Genomic DNA, 20,371 nt, shown 5'->3' on the forward strand with positions numbered 1-20,371 from the left:
GTGTGTGTGTGTGTGTGTGTGTGTGTGTGTGTGTGTGTGTGTGCGTGCGCGTGCGTGCGTGCATGCATGCGTGCGTGTCCGTGCGTGCGTCCGTCCGTCCGTGCGCGCGTCAGCGTGGTAGCGTACGTGCGCGCGTGTAGGCAATACGACCTTTATTCTGCTATGCAACGCTCCATACACATCGCGTGTTGGTAATTAATATAATAAATAGTATGTAAAGTATTGTGTAACTCGGATCACATAGCGGCTGACTAACTCCTCCGTGATTGTACATTTTCCACACGTCTAGCTAGTTCATCAGACACCAGATTTCTTTCCCCGGGTAAATTGCACTTCACTACATAATAAATGAATAATAAAATCCACAGCTAGACGAAAGAGCAACCAACTAATGGTTGCCAGCTGAACAGACTTAGTTGTAACTAGCATTGAATACCCGGCCGTAAAAGATTTGTCACAGGTTTACCGCGCGGATATTTATTGTAGTACATGTCATTCCAGCGCACGGTGCTAGCGGAGAGACGTCTTTCTAGCAGTAGATGGTCAATTGAGCAAATATTTTCTAAAATTTCTCATATGTAAGGCCGACGGTGGCGCTGATGGAAGGGGTGGGGGAGAGTAATATACTGGTGCTGCGAAAACAGAGCTATATAAGCCAGATAGCCCCCCACCTCGGCTGTCGATATCAGTCTGTGCTCATGCGCGCCGCGTCTTTCTTTCGTAGGTTTTATAATAAATATTGTTTCAGCCGACCAACGACAGACATCGAGCCGCTTGGCAGAGATACCAATTTTCTGAAAGATTACCGAGAGCAGCTCTGGCACGTCACACGTTGCGGCTGAGAGTGATGAATTATCTCAGCGATCAATACTGTAAACCAAATACATCTGATGAGCGGCCGATCCAGCGACATGCTTCCACCATTATACGAATTTCTAACATGTCACTTATATAAATTGTTAATCTATTTGTGTTTTTCGTGACGACAAAACGAAGTTTTCGCAGAATGTTGTGGGTATTTTGTATCTATAGTATGTATTCCCTATTCTTGGCTATGCAACGTCTGACGGTATAACGTTACATTTAAGGACATATAGTGATGCAGAAGAACGCAAGAGGACCGCACAGAAAGCAAATTAATTGACCCTGGTAGAAGTGCCTTTCCATCAAATTTCCCCCGGAATCTATGCGCACGATGAGTGGGTGTCTGTCTGGGATTGCGAGACCAGAATGGATGCAAAGAAATCTCATCTTAATGCTAAAGTGGTTTAAGTGGAATGCGGCCGTTATTTGGAATTCCGCTGACGTCGCTAACGTAAGGGGGAGGGAGGATGCGTCGGCTTCCTTTAAGCGTCGGGAAACTCCGGCTTCTTTTATAGAGCTTCACATTGTCACGGCGCGAAATCAAGCCGCCCCACACACGTTCGCGATATCATAACGCGCTGCCAGAGAACATACGCCGGCCTCTTCTTTTCCATTCATGCTTTCAGCATGCCTGTGTTCGGATGCCTCGCAAACGCCCCCCCCCCGAGAGAATCGAAAATGAAAATTGCTTTCATAACGTATCTAGAAATGTATTGCAAATCTCGATCGCGGTCGGCCGTCTAATTCGGGGGGGGGGCCCGCCTTTCGAAGTCAGCCATTTCCAAAACGGATTATCCCGCGAGTTATTCGATTAATGAATTCGTCTCTTTGCTGACGTGGAGCACTGCGGGTCTGCGAGCAGCCATGACGCCCGCCATGATGGATGACCGACCCAATGAATCCGACTATGTCCGCGAAACTGTAGCGCAGACTGCATTGTCGCAGTGTCGTCGAGGCAAACTAGGATGTACGTCTCACCAACTGACTGAATTCGTGCTTGTACTGACCCCGTGTGTAGTGTGCGCCACGGTGTTGAGTCACCACGAGCGACAAGGGCATGCGGGCGTAAGCTTACATGAAGCTACGTGGTAGAGTCCGGAGAACGAGTGAGCGTAGATGAATCGCCGGATATTTACTGCGTATAAGGACGTGCAATCTAAAATACATGGACGTGACCATTCGGCCATCACCCCCCGTAGTTCGCTACTAAAGCTTATTGCTTCCGCAAATCGCTGTCGTCCTGGCCGTCGCAGCATCTTTTCGAATCAACACACAAAGCGTTCATTCTATAATCCAGCCAACTGCGCGAAGGGCTACCAGGATCTAATCAGCTTATGTCATAGTGCGCACTTGCGGTGTCATCACACATATATACAGGAGTGTCATAACAGAATCTATATTATGACACTCCTAATGTATACAGTGAGATTTACCCCTACTCAGCAGTTTGGAGATGCTTCGAGGTAATTTGGGTCCGTGTTTATAGGCTTAAATTGGGTCAAAAATATACAAATGGCGGTTTTGTACATAATATTTCTACATATATTAAACTATCTCATCATTGTAATTGTATTTTGTAATTGTATGTTGTAATTGTATGTATTATGTGTTCTAAATGTACACGCTATGTTTGTTCTAACCTCCCCCGAAACACTTTGTTTACACTATATAGTGTATGTTATACGTCTCAATGGCTCAAGCTGATTTTGTTAACACATATGTACGCACAACACATCCACACATACTTACACCCCCCATACGAACGCCCACACATCCACACATACTTACACCCACACATCCACACATAGTGACACCCACACATCCACACATACTTACACCCTCACATACTGACACCCACACATCCACACATACTTACACTCCCACATACTAACACCCACACATCCACACATACTTACACCCACACATCCACACATACTTACACCCTCACATACTAACGCCTACACATCCACACATACTTACACCCACACATACTAACGCCCACACATCCACACATACTTACACCCACACATACTAACGCCCACACATCCCTACATACTTACACCCACGCATACGGACACCCACACATCCCTACATACTTACACCCACACATCCACACATACTAACGCCCACACATCCACACATACTTACACCCCCACATACTGACACCCACACATCCACACATACTTACACCCCAACATACTAACGCCCACACATACACACACCCCCACACACACACACACACACACACACACACACACACACACACACACACGTGTGATGACGTTCTTCACGAAGAATGATTTTCAATTAAGGGAATTCAATTTCCTCAAATTTCACTGCGGGCAATTCACTCATCCATTGGTAATGTCTTCGCGAGAAATGCCGATGTTATGCATCGTGCGAGAGAGAACGAACAACTAAGAGCTGCATCGAGCTGATACTGTTGCTATCTCTATTATCTCCTCGCGGCAACGGGAGATGGTAAATGTGAAGAAAGGAAATAGTGCATTTCTCCAAGACTTGATTTTTTTAATATACGCCAAGGTGATAGAGATGATGATGATGAAACCGCATGAGGTCCATGCGAACTCGTTATGACGATAGTTGATGCAATTATAATGTCAATTCGATTTTAATTGATCCTATTAAAAGACTGACAGTAAAGTGAAATATCGTATTTCTAATAGCAACAATACACTTAACCGGTGTGCGAGAGTAAGATATCTACAGCTCAATAGAATCATATTTCGTCTGGTATCGTAATTTCTAAATAAACACTACTGTTGTACTAAACTACTGTTGTATTAAACATCGATCCGTATTTCGGATAATAAATATTTTCATTTACATGTTCCTGAGTCATAGTTTTGATGGCGTAAAACGAATTAGGTTTAAATTATTTACACGCGGTACAATACAACGTTATGATTGCCGTTATTACCAGGCAAACGTAATCGATTTTATGTTCCGACTTATCGGTATTGCTTTACGCGGCCATTACATTGCTATCAATTAATAACGAGTATGTAACTAAATGTTTTGCGCCAGTTGACGATCAGGAGGGCGAAGTGAAGAAGGAGGAGATATGGTGAAAAATGGTTAGACACTGTGCTGTAGAATACTGACACGAGCTAGGGCGTAGATATCTGGTATAGGTGGGGCGTAGGCGGGGCTAACCTGCTAATCTACCAGGTGCGGAAGCTTTAGTATCACGATTTTGTCAGCAGAACTACTATTTCGCCATAAAGCTTTCTCATCTCTCCGTTCTTGCATCTTCATGTTTGTGTATACGTTCGCCAAACAGGACGGGCGAAACGATATTTGTCTTTTGCCCGTCGGCATGCCGATGCGTTCGGCTTCGATAACAGTCGAGCCGAGATAAAACTTCGTTATAATAACACAACCGGGCAAGATTTTGACAACCGGATTATACCCAGTGTTCTGTGTGCGTACCCTTTCGCTACTCAGATACTGTAGTCGATGGTGAAGATGTTTCACTTGTAATTGCGTAATGCGAACCTACGCAGGAAGAGCACGCATGGTGTCTTCGTTATAATATTTACCTTTTAAATTCGTTCGGGAGTATCAATTCAAATTAAAATGGTAACAAAAGCAGTGAACCTTACGTGACTCGGTTATGAACACAGCTTCAGATAAATCCCATAAAACTATTATCACTGTATCGTCTGCATTATCAACTGATACCCTGCTGCTGCTGCTACTCACTGCTACTTCTGCTATCACTATTGCTGCTGCTGCTGCTGCTACTACTACTACTACTACTACTACTACTGCTGCTGCTGCTGCTACAGCTGCTACTGCTGCTGCTGCTGCTACTACTACTACTACTACTACTACTACTGCAGCTGCTGCTGCTCCTACTACTACTAGTAGGGTAGCAATTCATGTTTCTGTTAGTAGTGTTTCTTGTTTATTCATGTTTCTTTTAGTAGGGTAGCATGTGCATCATTCTGCTGCTGCATGCTTCTGCTGCTGCTGCTGCTGATGGGGGTGGTAGTGTTGTTGTCGTTGTTGTTGTTGTTGTTGTTGCTGCTGCTGATGATGATGTTGATAATGATGATGATGATGATGATGATGATGATGATGATGATGATGATGATGATGATGATGATGATGATGATGATGATGATGATGAAAATGATGATGATGATGATGATGATGATGATGATGATGATGATGATGATGATGATGATGATGATGATGATGATGATGAATAGAATGAAAGTAACTACATTGTAGATAAATCCGCCAAACCATAGAAAAAATATGAAAGTTTTCTCAACAAAAAAACCCAGCAACATTAACGCAAGACCACGCGAGTAACTGACAGGCGAATCCTGGTTATCTACGCCGACAGTGGAATAACAAAATCACCCACAATCATATATATATAAGGTTGATACGCTCTTGATATATGCGATATCATTGAGTCGTGATGGAAAGATGTAAGCATGTAAGATGTAAGCATGATGTATAGCATAGTACTAATGCAGTAAGATTGGAGAGTAAATAGTTATAAATGCAGTACGTAGATTGAATATTATAAATATGTAAGGCGCAAGTATGTATGTATATCGTGAGTGCGTTCTTTACAGCCACGCATTCTCTGCCCTTATTCCTGCCGTGGACATCGGAGTCTTGCTAGCCAGGGTCACTAGATCTAGTACGTACCTTGGTATTGCACATGCGATACTGCAGTCCCTCGCCCCTGCAGATGCTACCCTGGCCTTGGCAGGTTCGTTGTTGTTTCTGGACGCCTCCGCCGCACGTGCGCGTGCACTCGCTCCACGCGCCCCACGCTGACCAGTGGGCGAAGCCACCGTCATTCTGCGGGATAGAATGCACACACGCGTGTCACGACCACTGGTCAGTTCTATACGCTATCTATAGTCTACTCGGGAACATACGTCGATGTATCGACGTGGATTCTGCCTGGAAAAAATGAAAAATTCCCGCATGCATGCAGGACGTCTATTTCGGTCGGCATTTTCCTCCTCAATAGCATATGCGGCGGAAATGTTGACGCCAGCGATAGACATTTGAGTGTGTACGTTGAAGTATTTTGTGTAGAATTATCGAGAGAACAAATATTTTCAACAGTCATTTGAATACGAGAGTGGTGATTTCGTATGCATATATATACGTGCTCGCCCCGCGCTGATATTCTGTCGAGATGCGCATGAATAGATATAGAGAGCGAGGCGGTTGAGTGAACCGCAATACATACGCACGCGCACGCACGCACGCACGCACGCACACGCAGAAATACACACACACAAGCGCACACACACACACATACACACACACACACACACACACACACACACACACACACACACACACACGCACACTCGCGTCCATGCACGAACACAGAAACACACACGCACACAAACGCGAACGCAGAAAGACACACGCACGCCCCAACACATACAGTTCTATATCCTACTAGAAACGGAGTATAACCCTACCGACGATCGGTATTTAGATGCACTTATAACGAATTTATCGATTATCGCCACGACCCTGGTTGTGCAGATGATAACGAAAAAACACGACTTCTCGTTCCCATTGCTATTGACTAGTTCGAAATAGTCGTTGCCGTTATATATACGTCCAATCGCCTGTAAACTGCCTCTAACCGTGAACCGACATTTTGCCATGTGCTTAATATAACTAACTCCAACTAACTTTAGCCTTGATGGGATAACTCTATCCCCACAATCGAACTCATCAGTTGCTATCGACGTGAGCAGCACCCGCAAAACGTCTCGTATCCGAGAAGTTTTTCCGAATTCGAAAAAGATTAAATATGGCCGCGGAACTCGCAACTAAAGCGACCGCGGCTCCCTGAATTGAAAATCGGCACCGGCCACCAAAGAGAGAGTTAACGAGCGTATAACCGCATGTGCGATGGTATGTTTGCCGGGAATCACCGGGACAAAGCCGTCCCAGAATCCTGAAAACAGCTCCCTTTCTTCGAGCAGCACAGTTGACTCGGTGTTCGCTCGCGTTCTCGCATCGTCTTTTATTTGATAACTTTTTGAACGGGAAATGACGGCATAATATTAGCTCAGCCGCCGAGGAAGAGTGAGCTTTTATTGGGGTTCACGCGCGCGGGACGGCCAGCGTAGGAATCAATAGATGGCGACGTCCGAGCTGCGCGACACTCACAATGTGACCTTGACGACGCAATATGCAGCCGATCGACTAACGCCATGTTTTATTGCAGCATCGCAATTCGGCGTGGGCCAGTTAATTGCATATCACAGAAATGTGTGCGACAGAATGCGATGCATTCCTTTATAGGCCGAATTACTTGACGACATGTATTACCCCGTCCGTAACTATCTGCTGCCAACAGGCGGGTAGCTGTGCTACGAGCACGGGTGGTAGAATAATAGGATAGCGAGCCTGACCTTAATTGCTGCCTGGGCGGAAATTCGCGTTCAGGCTTGTTAGTGATTGCCCGCTCCGCGCGCATGCACTCATGCGCGGCAAAGATGGACAATAGGTAATGTCGCGGGGGGGGGCAGTGGAAGGGGTTGCAGAAGCAGCTCTATAGACACGCTGATGCTTGATGCTTCTAAGGATTGCAGTAGATATCACTCGGCAATCAGGCGCAGACCTATTTGGGTGGTACGAAGGTTAACCGCCAATTTTTACATAGTGCCCTTGCAAAGTCATGGGTAAAATGCGCATAGAGTATATAATAATATTATTTACTGACACTAGTTCAAAAATAATATTCGAGTTTTGTACAGTGATGGGTGTGTTACTGTCGCAATATTGTGACGAACACAAGCTTAAAAGCGATAGCGAGCTACCCACGTTGTTTAGCATTGGCGGTTCATGACAGTTGATGACCACCGATGGAACCATCTGCCATATTAGCCGCGTGTGTCTCTTCTTGCTTACACCGCCACGCGAAAAACACCGTCTCTGTCCAGAGGTGGCACCGGATGGAGGTGGACAAGGGGAATAAACCTCCCACTCCGTCGTGCGGGGATCAGCTCTGAATCGCTCTTCATGTGCCGCGCTAGTCGCGATAATTCATTGAAACAACAAGCAGGATGTAGGGCCGATTAATCTGTACATAGTATATAGTGATATACCACAGCATATCAATAGTAATGGACGTGGCATATATTTTATTTTCGCATTCTTAAAGTTGATAAACCTCGCAGCTAAATGCATATATCTACCTACCGTGAGCTTGCATATGTTGCAAAAATTCACTACAGCTCATTTGTATTGCTACTTTCATAACATTCTTCTCAAACTCTAAACGAATTACTTCTCTAACGAACGTAGCACCACAGTGATGTTTACACATCCGGGACACAGCGGAACGATCGACTTGATTCAGTAAGAGTTCCTTTCTATGATAAAAAAAGTTATAATTCATTATTCGATGTTTATTCAGTACAAAATTGTGAAATTTGTTTAAATCATATATAGTTATCTATATTACTTGTGCAACCAGAAAACAAATATAGTGTTTTCGTTCCAGTAACCATTTGCGCTATGGTGTATGCATGGATACTATTTTGTGTTATCTGGCACTTCGTACAAATAACTTGCGTACCCGCAAGTTTTCAAAATAGCCAACTTCGGAGCACATTTCTGGCTCAATAAGAACATTTCGTGATGTTTGCATACTGCAAGTATGCTCACAGTAGGTCTATATAGGCCTTTTGTTGCGAGGTCTATCCGTTTTAAAGAGCTATAGATACTATTTTAAACAAAGAAATAAAAAAAAAATCAGATCCACTAGTATTAGGTAGCGTTTGGCCCCTACTAACAAACTCAGTCTAGCCTCCCTACCTCCGTCATCGGAGACCTTACCAGTTGAGGACCTTGGCCTCCCCACCAAGGTCCTTGACGCCTGTGCCGAGCTGTGTCTGGTCGCACCTCTCTCTCGCTCACTCTCTCTCTCTCTCACACACACACACCCTCTCTCTCTCTCTCTCTCGTTCTTTCTCTTCTCTCTCTCTCTCTCTCTCTCTCTCTCTCGCTCTCTCTCTCTGACCTGGGAACATCAGCCTCACACAGTGACTCGTAACAATGTCACAGCTGATCTACAATCCCTGGTCCACACCGTATATTGCCGGCACATGCGTGTGAGTTATCAGCAAACCCGCTTAATCAATGCTACCCGCATTATTATAGAGAGATTAATCGCGTTTATACTTGCGACGCTGCGGATGATGAAGGATGGCTTCATGGTCACACTGCTTTCCCCTCCTAGTGTAACATGTGTATGCATCGTATCAGCGTGTGACCCGGCACGGCGTATAGAGAGAATTCTCAAGAGCAAAATTACCAGAACGCTATTAACTAAGTGTGAGCTGAATTAAGACTATTAACTGAATGATTCTCCCATAGGGAATGAAGCGCCCCCGCTGCTACTAAACCGCGACTAAAAAGTACGGAGAGTAAAAAGTACGGGGAGTAAAAAGCGAAACGATGTTGTGAAAATCTCTCACTGCACAAAGGCTTTAGCATGATATCCTCAAGAGTCCATAATAGAAAATTGAATAATTTTCTATTATGGACTCTTGATATCCTGTTAAAAATAGCCTTTCTATAAGATGGACATAATAGTGATAGTACATAAGTAAAAGCGTCTACGCGAAATGTGGCTGGAGTTATGTCATAGGGATGTAGGTCGTTATGTAGACAACACAAAATACCAACAAAATAAGGCGCGTAAAATTCATGTAAAAGCTCCTATTTTTTGCCCTTTTCCACCGGCGTTGGGTTTCTCGTAGCAACCTGCTACGAGTCTACACACAATGTGCGCATTTCGACAAGCACAAACATGACGCCCACACATACTAACGCCCACACATCCACACATACGGACACCACACAGCTCCCCACTACTACCCGCGCCACACATACATAACGCCACACATGCCACACACTACGGACCCGCCACACATCACCCCTACTAGCCGCCCAACATACTAAAGCCCACAAATCCACACATACTGGACACCCACATCATCCCACACATACAACGCCCACACATCACTGACACCCACACATACTACGCCCCCACATCACACATACTTACGCCCATTTACTAACACCCACACACCCCACACATACTAAACGCTCGCACACATCCCACATTACTTACACCTCCAGCATATCCGACAGCCCACGTATCCACACAGTGCTCTATCACCCCCGCTATGACACCCACATTCATCCACACATTACTTGCACCCACACATCCACAAATACTTCACACACCCCCCACATACAAACGCCACACATCCACAGCAGTACTACATCCCCAACATACTTAACGTCCACAATCCACACAATCTTACACCCCCACACCACAACCATACTTGTTACACCCCCACATACTGACATCCACACATCCACACATACTTACACAACATACTGACACCCACACGATCCACACATACCTGACACCCACACAATCCACACATACTTACACCCAACATACTGACACACCACAATCCAACAATCTTAACACGTCCAACATACTTGACACCCCCACAATCCACACATATTACACCACCATACTGACACCAGCACACCCACACATTACTTAACACCCACATACCCACACACCCACACTAATTACACGATTACACCCCAACAACTGCACACCCACCACATCCACACATACTTACACAACCGCAACATACGATGACCCCACACCATCCACACATCTTAACACAGCACACACACCCAACATACTTACACCCACACACCCACACATACTTACACCGTTACACACCCACATACTGACACCACACATCCCACCTCACTTACACCCAAATACTGACACCCGACACATTCCAACACATACTTACACCCAAACCACAAGTGTCACCCACATGACTAACGTCCACACATCCACAAACACTAACACACCATACTACACCACACAACCCATCACACTCACAATCTTACACACAACATACTGACATCACACATCCACAACATACTTACACCCAACAATACTGACACCCACCATCCACATCATACTTAGCACCAACATACTGACACCCACACGAGTCACCCTACACCAACATTACTGCAACAACAGTCACACCAGCTACATCCCACACACCACCCACACATACTTACACGTTACACCCCAACATCCTGACACCCCAGCGACTCCACGCACATACTTACACCCAAATACTGACACACCACACTCCAAACTATACTTACACCCACACACCCACAATCACTTACAGACCCAACATACTCACAATTCACACATACTTACACCCCCCATACCGAACAGCCCACACATCCGCACATGCTTACACACACATCCACACATAGTGACACCCACACATCCCACACATACCTACACCCTCACATTAGCTGAACACCCACACATCCACAATACTTACACTCCAACATCAACACCACACATCCACCACATACTTATCACCCACACATCAACACATACCTTACACCCTGCCATACTAACGACGTACACATCCACACATACTTACATCCACACATACTGTACGCCCACACATCACACCATACTTACAAAACCACACATACTAAGCGCCCACACATCCTCATACTACACGCCACGCATACGGAACTAACAGCATCCCTGACATACTTACACCCACAACATGCCACACTACTAACCGCGCCACACATCCTCACAACATTAACCCCACATGACTGACAACCCCACACATTCCACACATACTTAACTCACCAACATACTAACGCCACAACATTCCACACATACTTACCACCCCAACATATAGACACCCACACATGCCACACAACTAGCCTACCTCCACAATATCTGACACCCACAATCCACACATACTTACAACCTCCACTTATTGACACCCACACATCGCACAATACTTAACGCCCAACATACTAACGCCCACACATCCACCATACTTACATCCCCCCCCCCCCATAATTGAACACCCACACATCCACACAGTTACTACCACCCCGACATATTGACACCCACACAATCCACACATACTTACACCCCCCAACATACTAACGCTCCACACAACCCACATCTACGGCACCCACCACTCCCAAAGACTAACGCCCCCACTAACTAACGCCACACATCCACAACATACTTCTACACAACCCACAACATACCTAACGACCTCAACATCACACAATACTTACACCCCAACATATTGACACACCCACACATCCACACATATACATTACACACCACATCGTAACGCCACACATCCACACCATACTTACCCACCCCCAAAATATCGACACCCCACACATCCACACACTACTAACGCCCACATTCCACACATACGCGACACCCACACATCCAACCCATACGAACACACACCACACCACACATGTACTAACGCACCACAGCCATACTAACGCCCACACATCCACACATAACTACACCCCCACATACTGACAACCCCCACATACCACCATACTTACACCCCCCCCATACTGACACCCTCCCATTCACACATACTAACGCCCACACATCTACACATACTTACTACCCCAGGCATACTGACACCCACAGCCCACACATACTTACCACCCCCCCATACCTGACACCCCACATTCCAACATACTAACCCCACACATCACACATACGTAACACCCACCCCCCCCAATACTGACACCCACACATCCACACACATCAACTAACGGCCGACACATCTCAACATACTTTACACCCCAACATACCGGACATCCAGCACAATCCACAATCATACTAACCGGCCGACCATCCACACATACTTACACCCACACATACGGACACCCACATCCAACATACCTTACACCCACAACATACTGACACCCACACAATCACACATACTTCACCCAACACATTTCCACACATACTTACAGCCCGCACATAACGGACACCAACCACAATACACACATACATTACACCCCAACATACTTGACACCCACACATCCACACCATACCTTAACCGCACACATCCACACGATACATACACCCCAACATATTGACACCCACATCATTCCACCACAGTACTTACACCACCACATCATACAACGCCCACTCCATTTTACATATTACACCCACACATACTGACACCCACACATACGACACGCACCACAACACGCATACCACGCCAACATCACATTAACAGCACCACCACATATGACACCACACAATCCACACATTACTTACACCGCCACATACTACGGCCAGCACCATCCACACATACGGACACCCACACATCCCCACACATACTTGCACCCACACATACTAACGCCCACACTAACCCACACCATAACTAACCGCCACGCAGTCCCACACATACTTACCCAACCATACTGACACCCACACATCATAACCATACTTAACACTCACCGCATACTAAACAACGCCCACAATCCCACAATCTAACAGCCCAACACATCCAGCACTACTCTTACACCCACATCCACACATACTTACACCCCGTACTGGTACCCCACCCTCACATCCACACCCATTACTAAACGCCCACACATCCACACATACTTACACCCCCCATACGGACACCACACATCCTACCACATATAACGCCCACACATCCACACATACTTACACCCCCCCATATCGGACACCCACACATTCCACACCATACTTACACCCGCCACATTACTAACCCCCCACACATCCACACATACTTACACCCCCACATATTGACACCCACACATCCACACATACTTACACCCCACATACTAACGCCCACACATCCACACATACTTACACCCCCCCCCATACTGACACCCACACATCCACACATACTTACACCCCAACATACTGACACCCACACATCCACACATACTTACACCCCCACATACTGACGCCCACACATTCATACATAATTACACCCCCCCTCATACTGACACCGACACATTCACACATGCCTACACCCCCACATAATGACACCCACACATCCACACATACTTACACCCCCACATACTGACACCCACACATCCACACATTCTCACACCCCCACATACTGACACCCACACACACTAACGTGCACACATGCAGAAAACCACTCACTCTACGGCTACGCAAAACGTATTGCTGAAATTGATGATCATGTATGTAATGAGAAACTTCCAGCATGCACAGGCTTCACTTTTCAGAAAAAGCGGTGTAACTGACAGGGAGGATGGCGCATCAAAAAAACCAGTACATTGCGCCGTAGAGGGTGACAACAGACATTTGCCTAATAAATACGCCTTCATGTCATATACTTTACGTACGGAACGTAAATCTCACGTTCGCTCTTCGACACACAACCTACACCGGGCGTCAGGTATTCATAAAGTAACTTATTCGCGCTAACCGGTCCGTATATAAACGGGAACTTTGTGTTAGCAAAAGCAGTTACGATCTCAATAAACCACGGACGCATGAACGCAGCATGATTAAACCGTGGGGCAGAAAGACTGCAACGATGTATGTAATGAAAGTCTGGCGTCAGATGCGATGTTAGTGAGCAGCTGGAATGGTTGTAGTTGTTTATCGGTTGAGATAATTAATTCGGTTAGATTGAAATAGTAAGCTCACGTTGGCATGACGTAAGAGCTCAAGGCACTGCATAAATTACGATAACCAGAATCCATAAAACTGAATGTATTTCATAAATCAAATAGAGAAAACCCAGATCAAAATTTGAAAGATGAGCAAATGGTTTAAGAGAGAAAGAAAATGCATAAAAGCTTTATAGGGGAACGCCATCAATAAATCGAAGACGAAAATAACAACAGCATGCAGAATGAGTTTTGCCTTAATCCGACTTGATATCAAACCAACAATCCGAGTGATTAAAATATTCATATATCAGAAATGAACACGATTGCTAGTAGATTGCGACAGCGTCTTTAAGTTAATCAAAATTTAATTGTAGTATTGGCCAAAAATATTCATATAGGGATTTAACTACGCACTGAAGATAATTATGCATATGAACGAAAGACTTAGGAACGCTTTCAAAATATAAAACCTAGCATTTATACAGAAAATGACAGAACAACAGTAGAAATGCGCAAATAACACTAAGAAATCTTACTAACACATTTCGGGTAGTAATTACAGAGCTATAATTATAACTATAATTAATCTTCATTAAGGCCAAAAACGTCAGCAGATTATGCACATTTGTAGACTATGACAGAAACATATTCAGACGAATCATAACAATTTATCATACACCAGTGGCGCCATATGATGACAGCGGCGCTGATAACACATAGACAAAAACACCGAACGTGATTTCTCAAAGAAAGTCTCTGGCGTCTAGTAACCTTGTTTCACCCTATTAAAAACATTTATTACACAGACGCTCCTTAACTTATTCCGATCTCCCGATCTTATTCTTCACTAGCGTGTATAACTACCGAAAAGAAGAATGGAGCCGGCAGTAAGGAAACCCACGTACGTCCAAAGCTGCTCACTGCTCGCCGGACTAACAGCAAGAGCGCTACTAACTCCAGGCGGACAATGCAGAATCACGGCTAAATACGCTCGCTCTTCGGTCAGTGTACGCGAGTTGACGAAGAACGAGCGATAATAAAGAGGGGGGGCTGTGCATGGTCCCGGGATTAGGGAATCCTATACATTGCTGCTTACAGCGTGGTAGTTACTATACTATGGTGTGGCGTGGGAGGAGCTCACCTGTACGTCCGCCTTCGTGCCAGCGTCACACGTGCCCGCTTCCCAGAGTATCTGAAACATATACGGACAGCAATACATGAGTCACATGAGTGACAATGAGTTAAACGAAGGCGGCACTAGTAAGCATCAACACGCTGAAGCAACGCGACGAAGCGTTAACATCTAACCGCCCGCGTTAACATCAAATATTAAGCGTGGCGCGTGCTGTGGGACGGAGAGGGCCTGGCAGCGGTTGTGGGAGAGGGCCTGGCAGCGGTTGTGGGAGAGGGGCCTGGCAGCGGTTGTGGGGAGGGCCTGGCAGCGGTTGTGGGAGAAGGCCTGGCAGCGGTTGTGGGAGAGGGCCTAGCAGCGGTTGTGGAGAGGGCCTGGCAGCGGTTGTGGGGAGAGGCCTAGCAGCGGTTGGGGAGAGGGCCTGGCAGCGGTTGTGGGAGAGGCTGGCAGGCTTGTGGGAGAGGCCTGCAGCGGTTGTGGAGAGGCCTAGCAGCCGGTTGTGGGAGAGGGCCTAGCAGCGGTTGTGGGAGAGGGCGGCCTGGCAGCGGTTGTGGGAGAGGGCCTGGCAGCGGTTGTGGGAGAGGGCTTGGCAGCGGTTGTGGGAGAAGGCCTGGCAGCGGTTGTGGGAGAGGGCCTGGCAGCGGTTGTGGGAGAGGGCCTGGCAGCGGTTGTGGGAGAGGCTTGCAGCGGTTGTGGAGAGGGCCCTGGCAGCGCGGTTGTGGAGAGGGCCTGGCAGCGGTTGTGGAGAAGGCCTGGCAGCGGTTGTGGAGAGGCGCTGGCAGCGTTGTGGGAGAGGGCCTGGCGCGCAGCGGTTGTGGGAGGGCCTGCAGCGGTTGTGGGAGAGGCCTGGCAGCAGAGCTTCCATACTAACCGCGCGCACACGTCCCACGCGGCTAGCGGGCACTGCGCTCCTTCCCAGGATCGATAACACCAAATGCTCGCGCGCACACAGATCTCTCGTCCACGTTGTCGCTGAGCGAGCGTGCGGGTCCGGCGCGGCGGGGGCTTCATTTACATGGCGAGGCAAAATAACGCAGACGAATCGATGAGGATGCTATGAAGTCAGATATAAGCCAGCAAATTTGATTGCGCGCCGCTCGTTTGCTGCGCGAAATGTTCCGGGCTGCGGCTTTCGCTGGCGACCGAGGAATGATAACTGTCGTCTGCGCGAGCAATGGACGCCATTGATGCCCGGCATAATTGCAGGCCGGCTCGAATTATTGTATAATAATGCGTTCCAATTTTCGTCGACTCGTATCAGTAATTAGATCTTGTTCACGGAACGTTCGGTATAATGTTCATTTGAAGTGACGAGTAATAGTCGGACAGGGGGAAGGAATGCGCAGCGAGGGTTCCGTGATTCTCCGGCCAGAATGACCATAAACTAAGAATAGGTTATTCTTAGAGCAACCAAGATATAGCACGAGGACTCCAAGTGGCGTGCGACGAGCGAAATAAACGCAAGTTATGCACGAGTGTGTAATGAGAAAATCGCTAAAATAACCGTGATTTTGCCGATGTGCTCTCTCCATCTGTACCAATGAAGGCGAATTGTTTGAATAATTAACGGTATAACACGTGACGAATAACTTCGCGTGACAGTCTTGTTAAAATCAATCAGTAAATACGCTTCCAGGCGTAAAATTCATTATAGAATGCATGATGTTGACAAGAATAGAATCGAGAAAATGCCGCCGCGCACGTAATTCACGTCGACGTAAAACGAATGCATAACGAGATATATCTCATATCCCATCATTTTCCGAGAAAAGCGCCACTTTTACTATACGATGCGTAACAAGAAAAAATAGTGTCTCAAGGCTAATATATATATATATAACGTATATATTTTTTGAATTTGTTATATATATATATATATATATATATATATATATTATTATAAAATAACAAATTCAAAAAATTTGTAAAGCATGTCAGCTGAAAGCCTAAGGAAGTTATGTACGTCTCGAATGCTCGCTGATTAACATTTAAATACCCTTTACCTATTTTTTGAATTTGTTTTTTTATCTACATGGGTACACTATATATATATAAGTTCAGTTTCCAATTACACAGAAAACATTGAAATGACAACAACTGGAGACATAATTATGCATAATGGTGCATAATGGTGCATAATTATGTCTCCAGTTGTCATTTCAATTTTTCTGTATTTATATATACACACATCTAATTCACGTAAGCATGCCTAAAAACTGTTAGCTAGAACGGATGGCTAGCACTCCCCACGGAGTCGTCAGAGAGAGGATCAAATTAGATAAAGACATTGTCTTGATCGCGCGACTACAATGCTCTAAGCCAATCACGAGCGTGACAATTCGGTTTCAGATAGCAGCGCCACAGGATTCGTTCCGCTTTCCTCACGATGTATCGGATAAAGCTTGTTCCAACGTCTCACGCCCGCAGGCTGAGCATGATTCTGTTACAAAGCTCTCATCTCTCGTATCATGGGATTTTCTGAAGATATCGGGAGGTAAGCGTCCTTTGTTCTGTTGTTCCCATCGCGCTTAGTGTTCTGAGCATTTCAGTGGGGTTTCGTTATCGCGCAGATAACGGGTAACAGTAACGAGTATTCGAGACCGGGTCTACATCGCCTCTGTCCAACGACTTATATTATTTGCTATGGTCAAAGCAAGCAGTGGCGTAGTTAGGGGGGCAAAGGGGGCCATGGCCCCCCTGTTGATCCGAAAGTAAAAGAAAATAAATTGTTCTACTAAAAGAGAATTGTCCTTGTCAGAATGAAGGCTATACATATAAGCCTACTCAAAAGTGCCTCAAATACCATCTCCTGCGATAAACATTTTTTTAATTCTGGGGAGACCCCCATACCCCCGCCCGTTTTCACCCCCTCCTTTTATATATCTGGTAGCATGCAGAAACAACCAACAAAAATGTCGCCTTTATGCATGGCGCCTGAAACAAAGATTGCAAAGCTGAGAGGCGAGGGAACGTATGGTGTGGAGAGAGAGGCGAAGGAACCATTAAAATATTAAGTCATCCCACCATTTTAAGCAGTTCGCTGTTTTTGGCCCCCTGTTAAAAATAATGGCTACGCCAATGATAGCAAGTGAATCCCGGGTCTAGGACCCGTACACAGCACACTATTACAGCACCCGGAGAATACACCGACGCAATACTAAGCAGAGAGATTAACTAGATGTTGCTAAATGCTGACCGTTGGCAGTAGGCGGTAAGCAGCTTATTCCACGTTCATTGCTTCCAAGTTAAAAGTCAAACCGTCAACGCTACAGCAGACCCACCATTAACATACTGCACGCGGTTAGAGGCAGCACAACCCTGGCCATACTCATTCTGTTAATGGAACGTAAGGCATAATAGTAAACAGTTGGCGGAATATTATCTCTCGCAGGCATCACTGCGCCTGCGTGAGACAAGTATGGTAATGCATTCGCTAATAACGTGTACGGGGCGACACGCTAGTGTACCGACTATATAAGTCGCGCTAAAAATCAGCATCGGCATGTTCAAAGCACAGCTGCATCCTAATGGCCATAATAAGGGTAAATGACTTCACTCACCTTATCTTCCAACGATGATGATTTAAAACGGCTTTTGGCTTCTTACGGATTACGAAAATTTGGCGTCGGCGAAAACCGACACGAATGTTTGCGGATGTGTTTATTTGAAGTTTATATCACTTAGGCCTACTTGGCAAATACAAGATTCGTTGCGCATTTTCCCCGTACGTATTATTATTTTGTTATTTTTCAATGTTGCTCATACACATGCGTATCGTGAGAAGTATGGGAAGCAATGGCCTTCAGGGGACTTGATCCGCGGCGAGCCGTATTTAAGTCAGGAGTGATCCCGTGTAGAACTCCTTAGTACAGCTGTAATGTATTTTTGTGTAATTACCTCCGGCAAGGAGGTTATGTTTTCGCCCCTGTTCCTTTGTTTGTTGGTTTGTTTGTCTGTCAACTGAATATCTCAAAAAAAATTACGGACGGATTTGATGAATTTTCGGGAGCGGGTTTGGTCTTGGGCAAGAACCAATCGATTAGATTTTGTTGGTGATCCGAATCCAGATCTGGATCCAGGATTTGTTTTTAATTTATTTTATTATGTTGTGGAAGACTTCGGACGCATTCAAATTCAAATTCAATTCAATTCAAAATTCATCAAAAATATCCTGGATCTATTTTTTTCAAATTTCTGAAAATTTCATCAAACTCTATATTGGGTGTACCAGCAAGATGGGGGGGGGGGCTGTTACGCTGTGGCTATACGGAGTATAGTCGAGATATATAATCGGAGGTTTGCTATCTCCGATTGCTCTTGTGTTGTTGTTGTGTTGGGAGGCACGACAGCAGGGAACGAGACGGCGCCACGAACCCCAGGTCATCATTCAACCTGAAGTTCATGTTTGAGGTCAAACGTGAAGGTGAAGGTGAAAGATTACGCTACCCGTTCTATGTTTCCCCCTTTACGAATCGAATTCAGTTAAAGACCTAACCGACTGACCATGTTAACTATTTAATAGCAGCGATACACGTTGCTCTTAGACGGTACAAAACACAACAGAACTTTGAATGTAAGCGGATCGCACGTAGTCCAACCATCTAATTAACTTAGGCAATAACGTAGCAGACAATTAAAGGCGAGTGCAACGGTGTATTTGATTGACGTCAGAATATGTGCTGCTGGTAATAGTAGAATAGCAAAGGCTCATAACGTGGTATAACATTTCTGCGCTACAGGTAACAGTAGAATAACGCGTGCACATAACGTGGTAACATTGTTGAGATCAGTGTCGGCCGC

General features: G+C 45.7%; 1 protein-coding gene across 1 annotated transcript in view; it reads right to left on the reverse strand.

Annotated features, from left to right (window-relative positions):
- LOC106804874 (ADAMTS-like protein 3) overlaps positions 1–20,371 on the reverse strand; it is a 107,107-nt gene that overhangs the window by 58,477 nt on the left and 28,259 nt on the right. The window contains exons 2-3 of the mRNA XM_014806242.1: positions 15,581–15,631; positions 5,557–5,712 (exon numbers count right to left, since the gene is read on the reverse strand). Coding sequence (XP_014661728.1) covers positions 5,557–5,712; positions 15,581–15,631 — 207 coding nt within the window. The remainder of the gene's footprint in view (positions 1–5,556; positions 5,713–15,580; positions 15,632–20,371) is intronic.

The sequence above is a fragment of the Priapulus caudatus genome, unplaced genomic scaffold (genome assembly GCF_000485595.1).
Source record: "Priapulus caudatus unplaced genomic scaffold, Priapulus_caudatus-5.0.1 Scaffold91, whole genome shotgun sequence".
Taxonomy (NCBI): domain Eukaryota; kingdom Metazoa; phylum Priapulida; class Priapulimorpha; order Priapulimorphida; family Priapulidae; genus Priapulus; species Priapulus caudatus.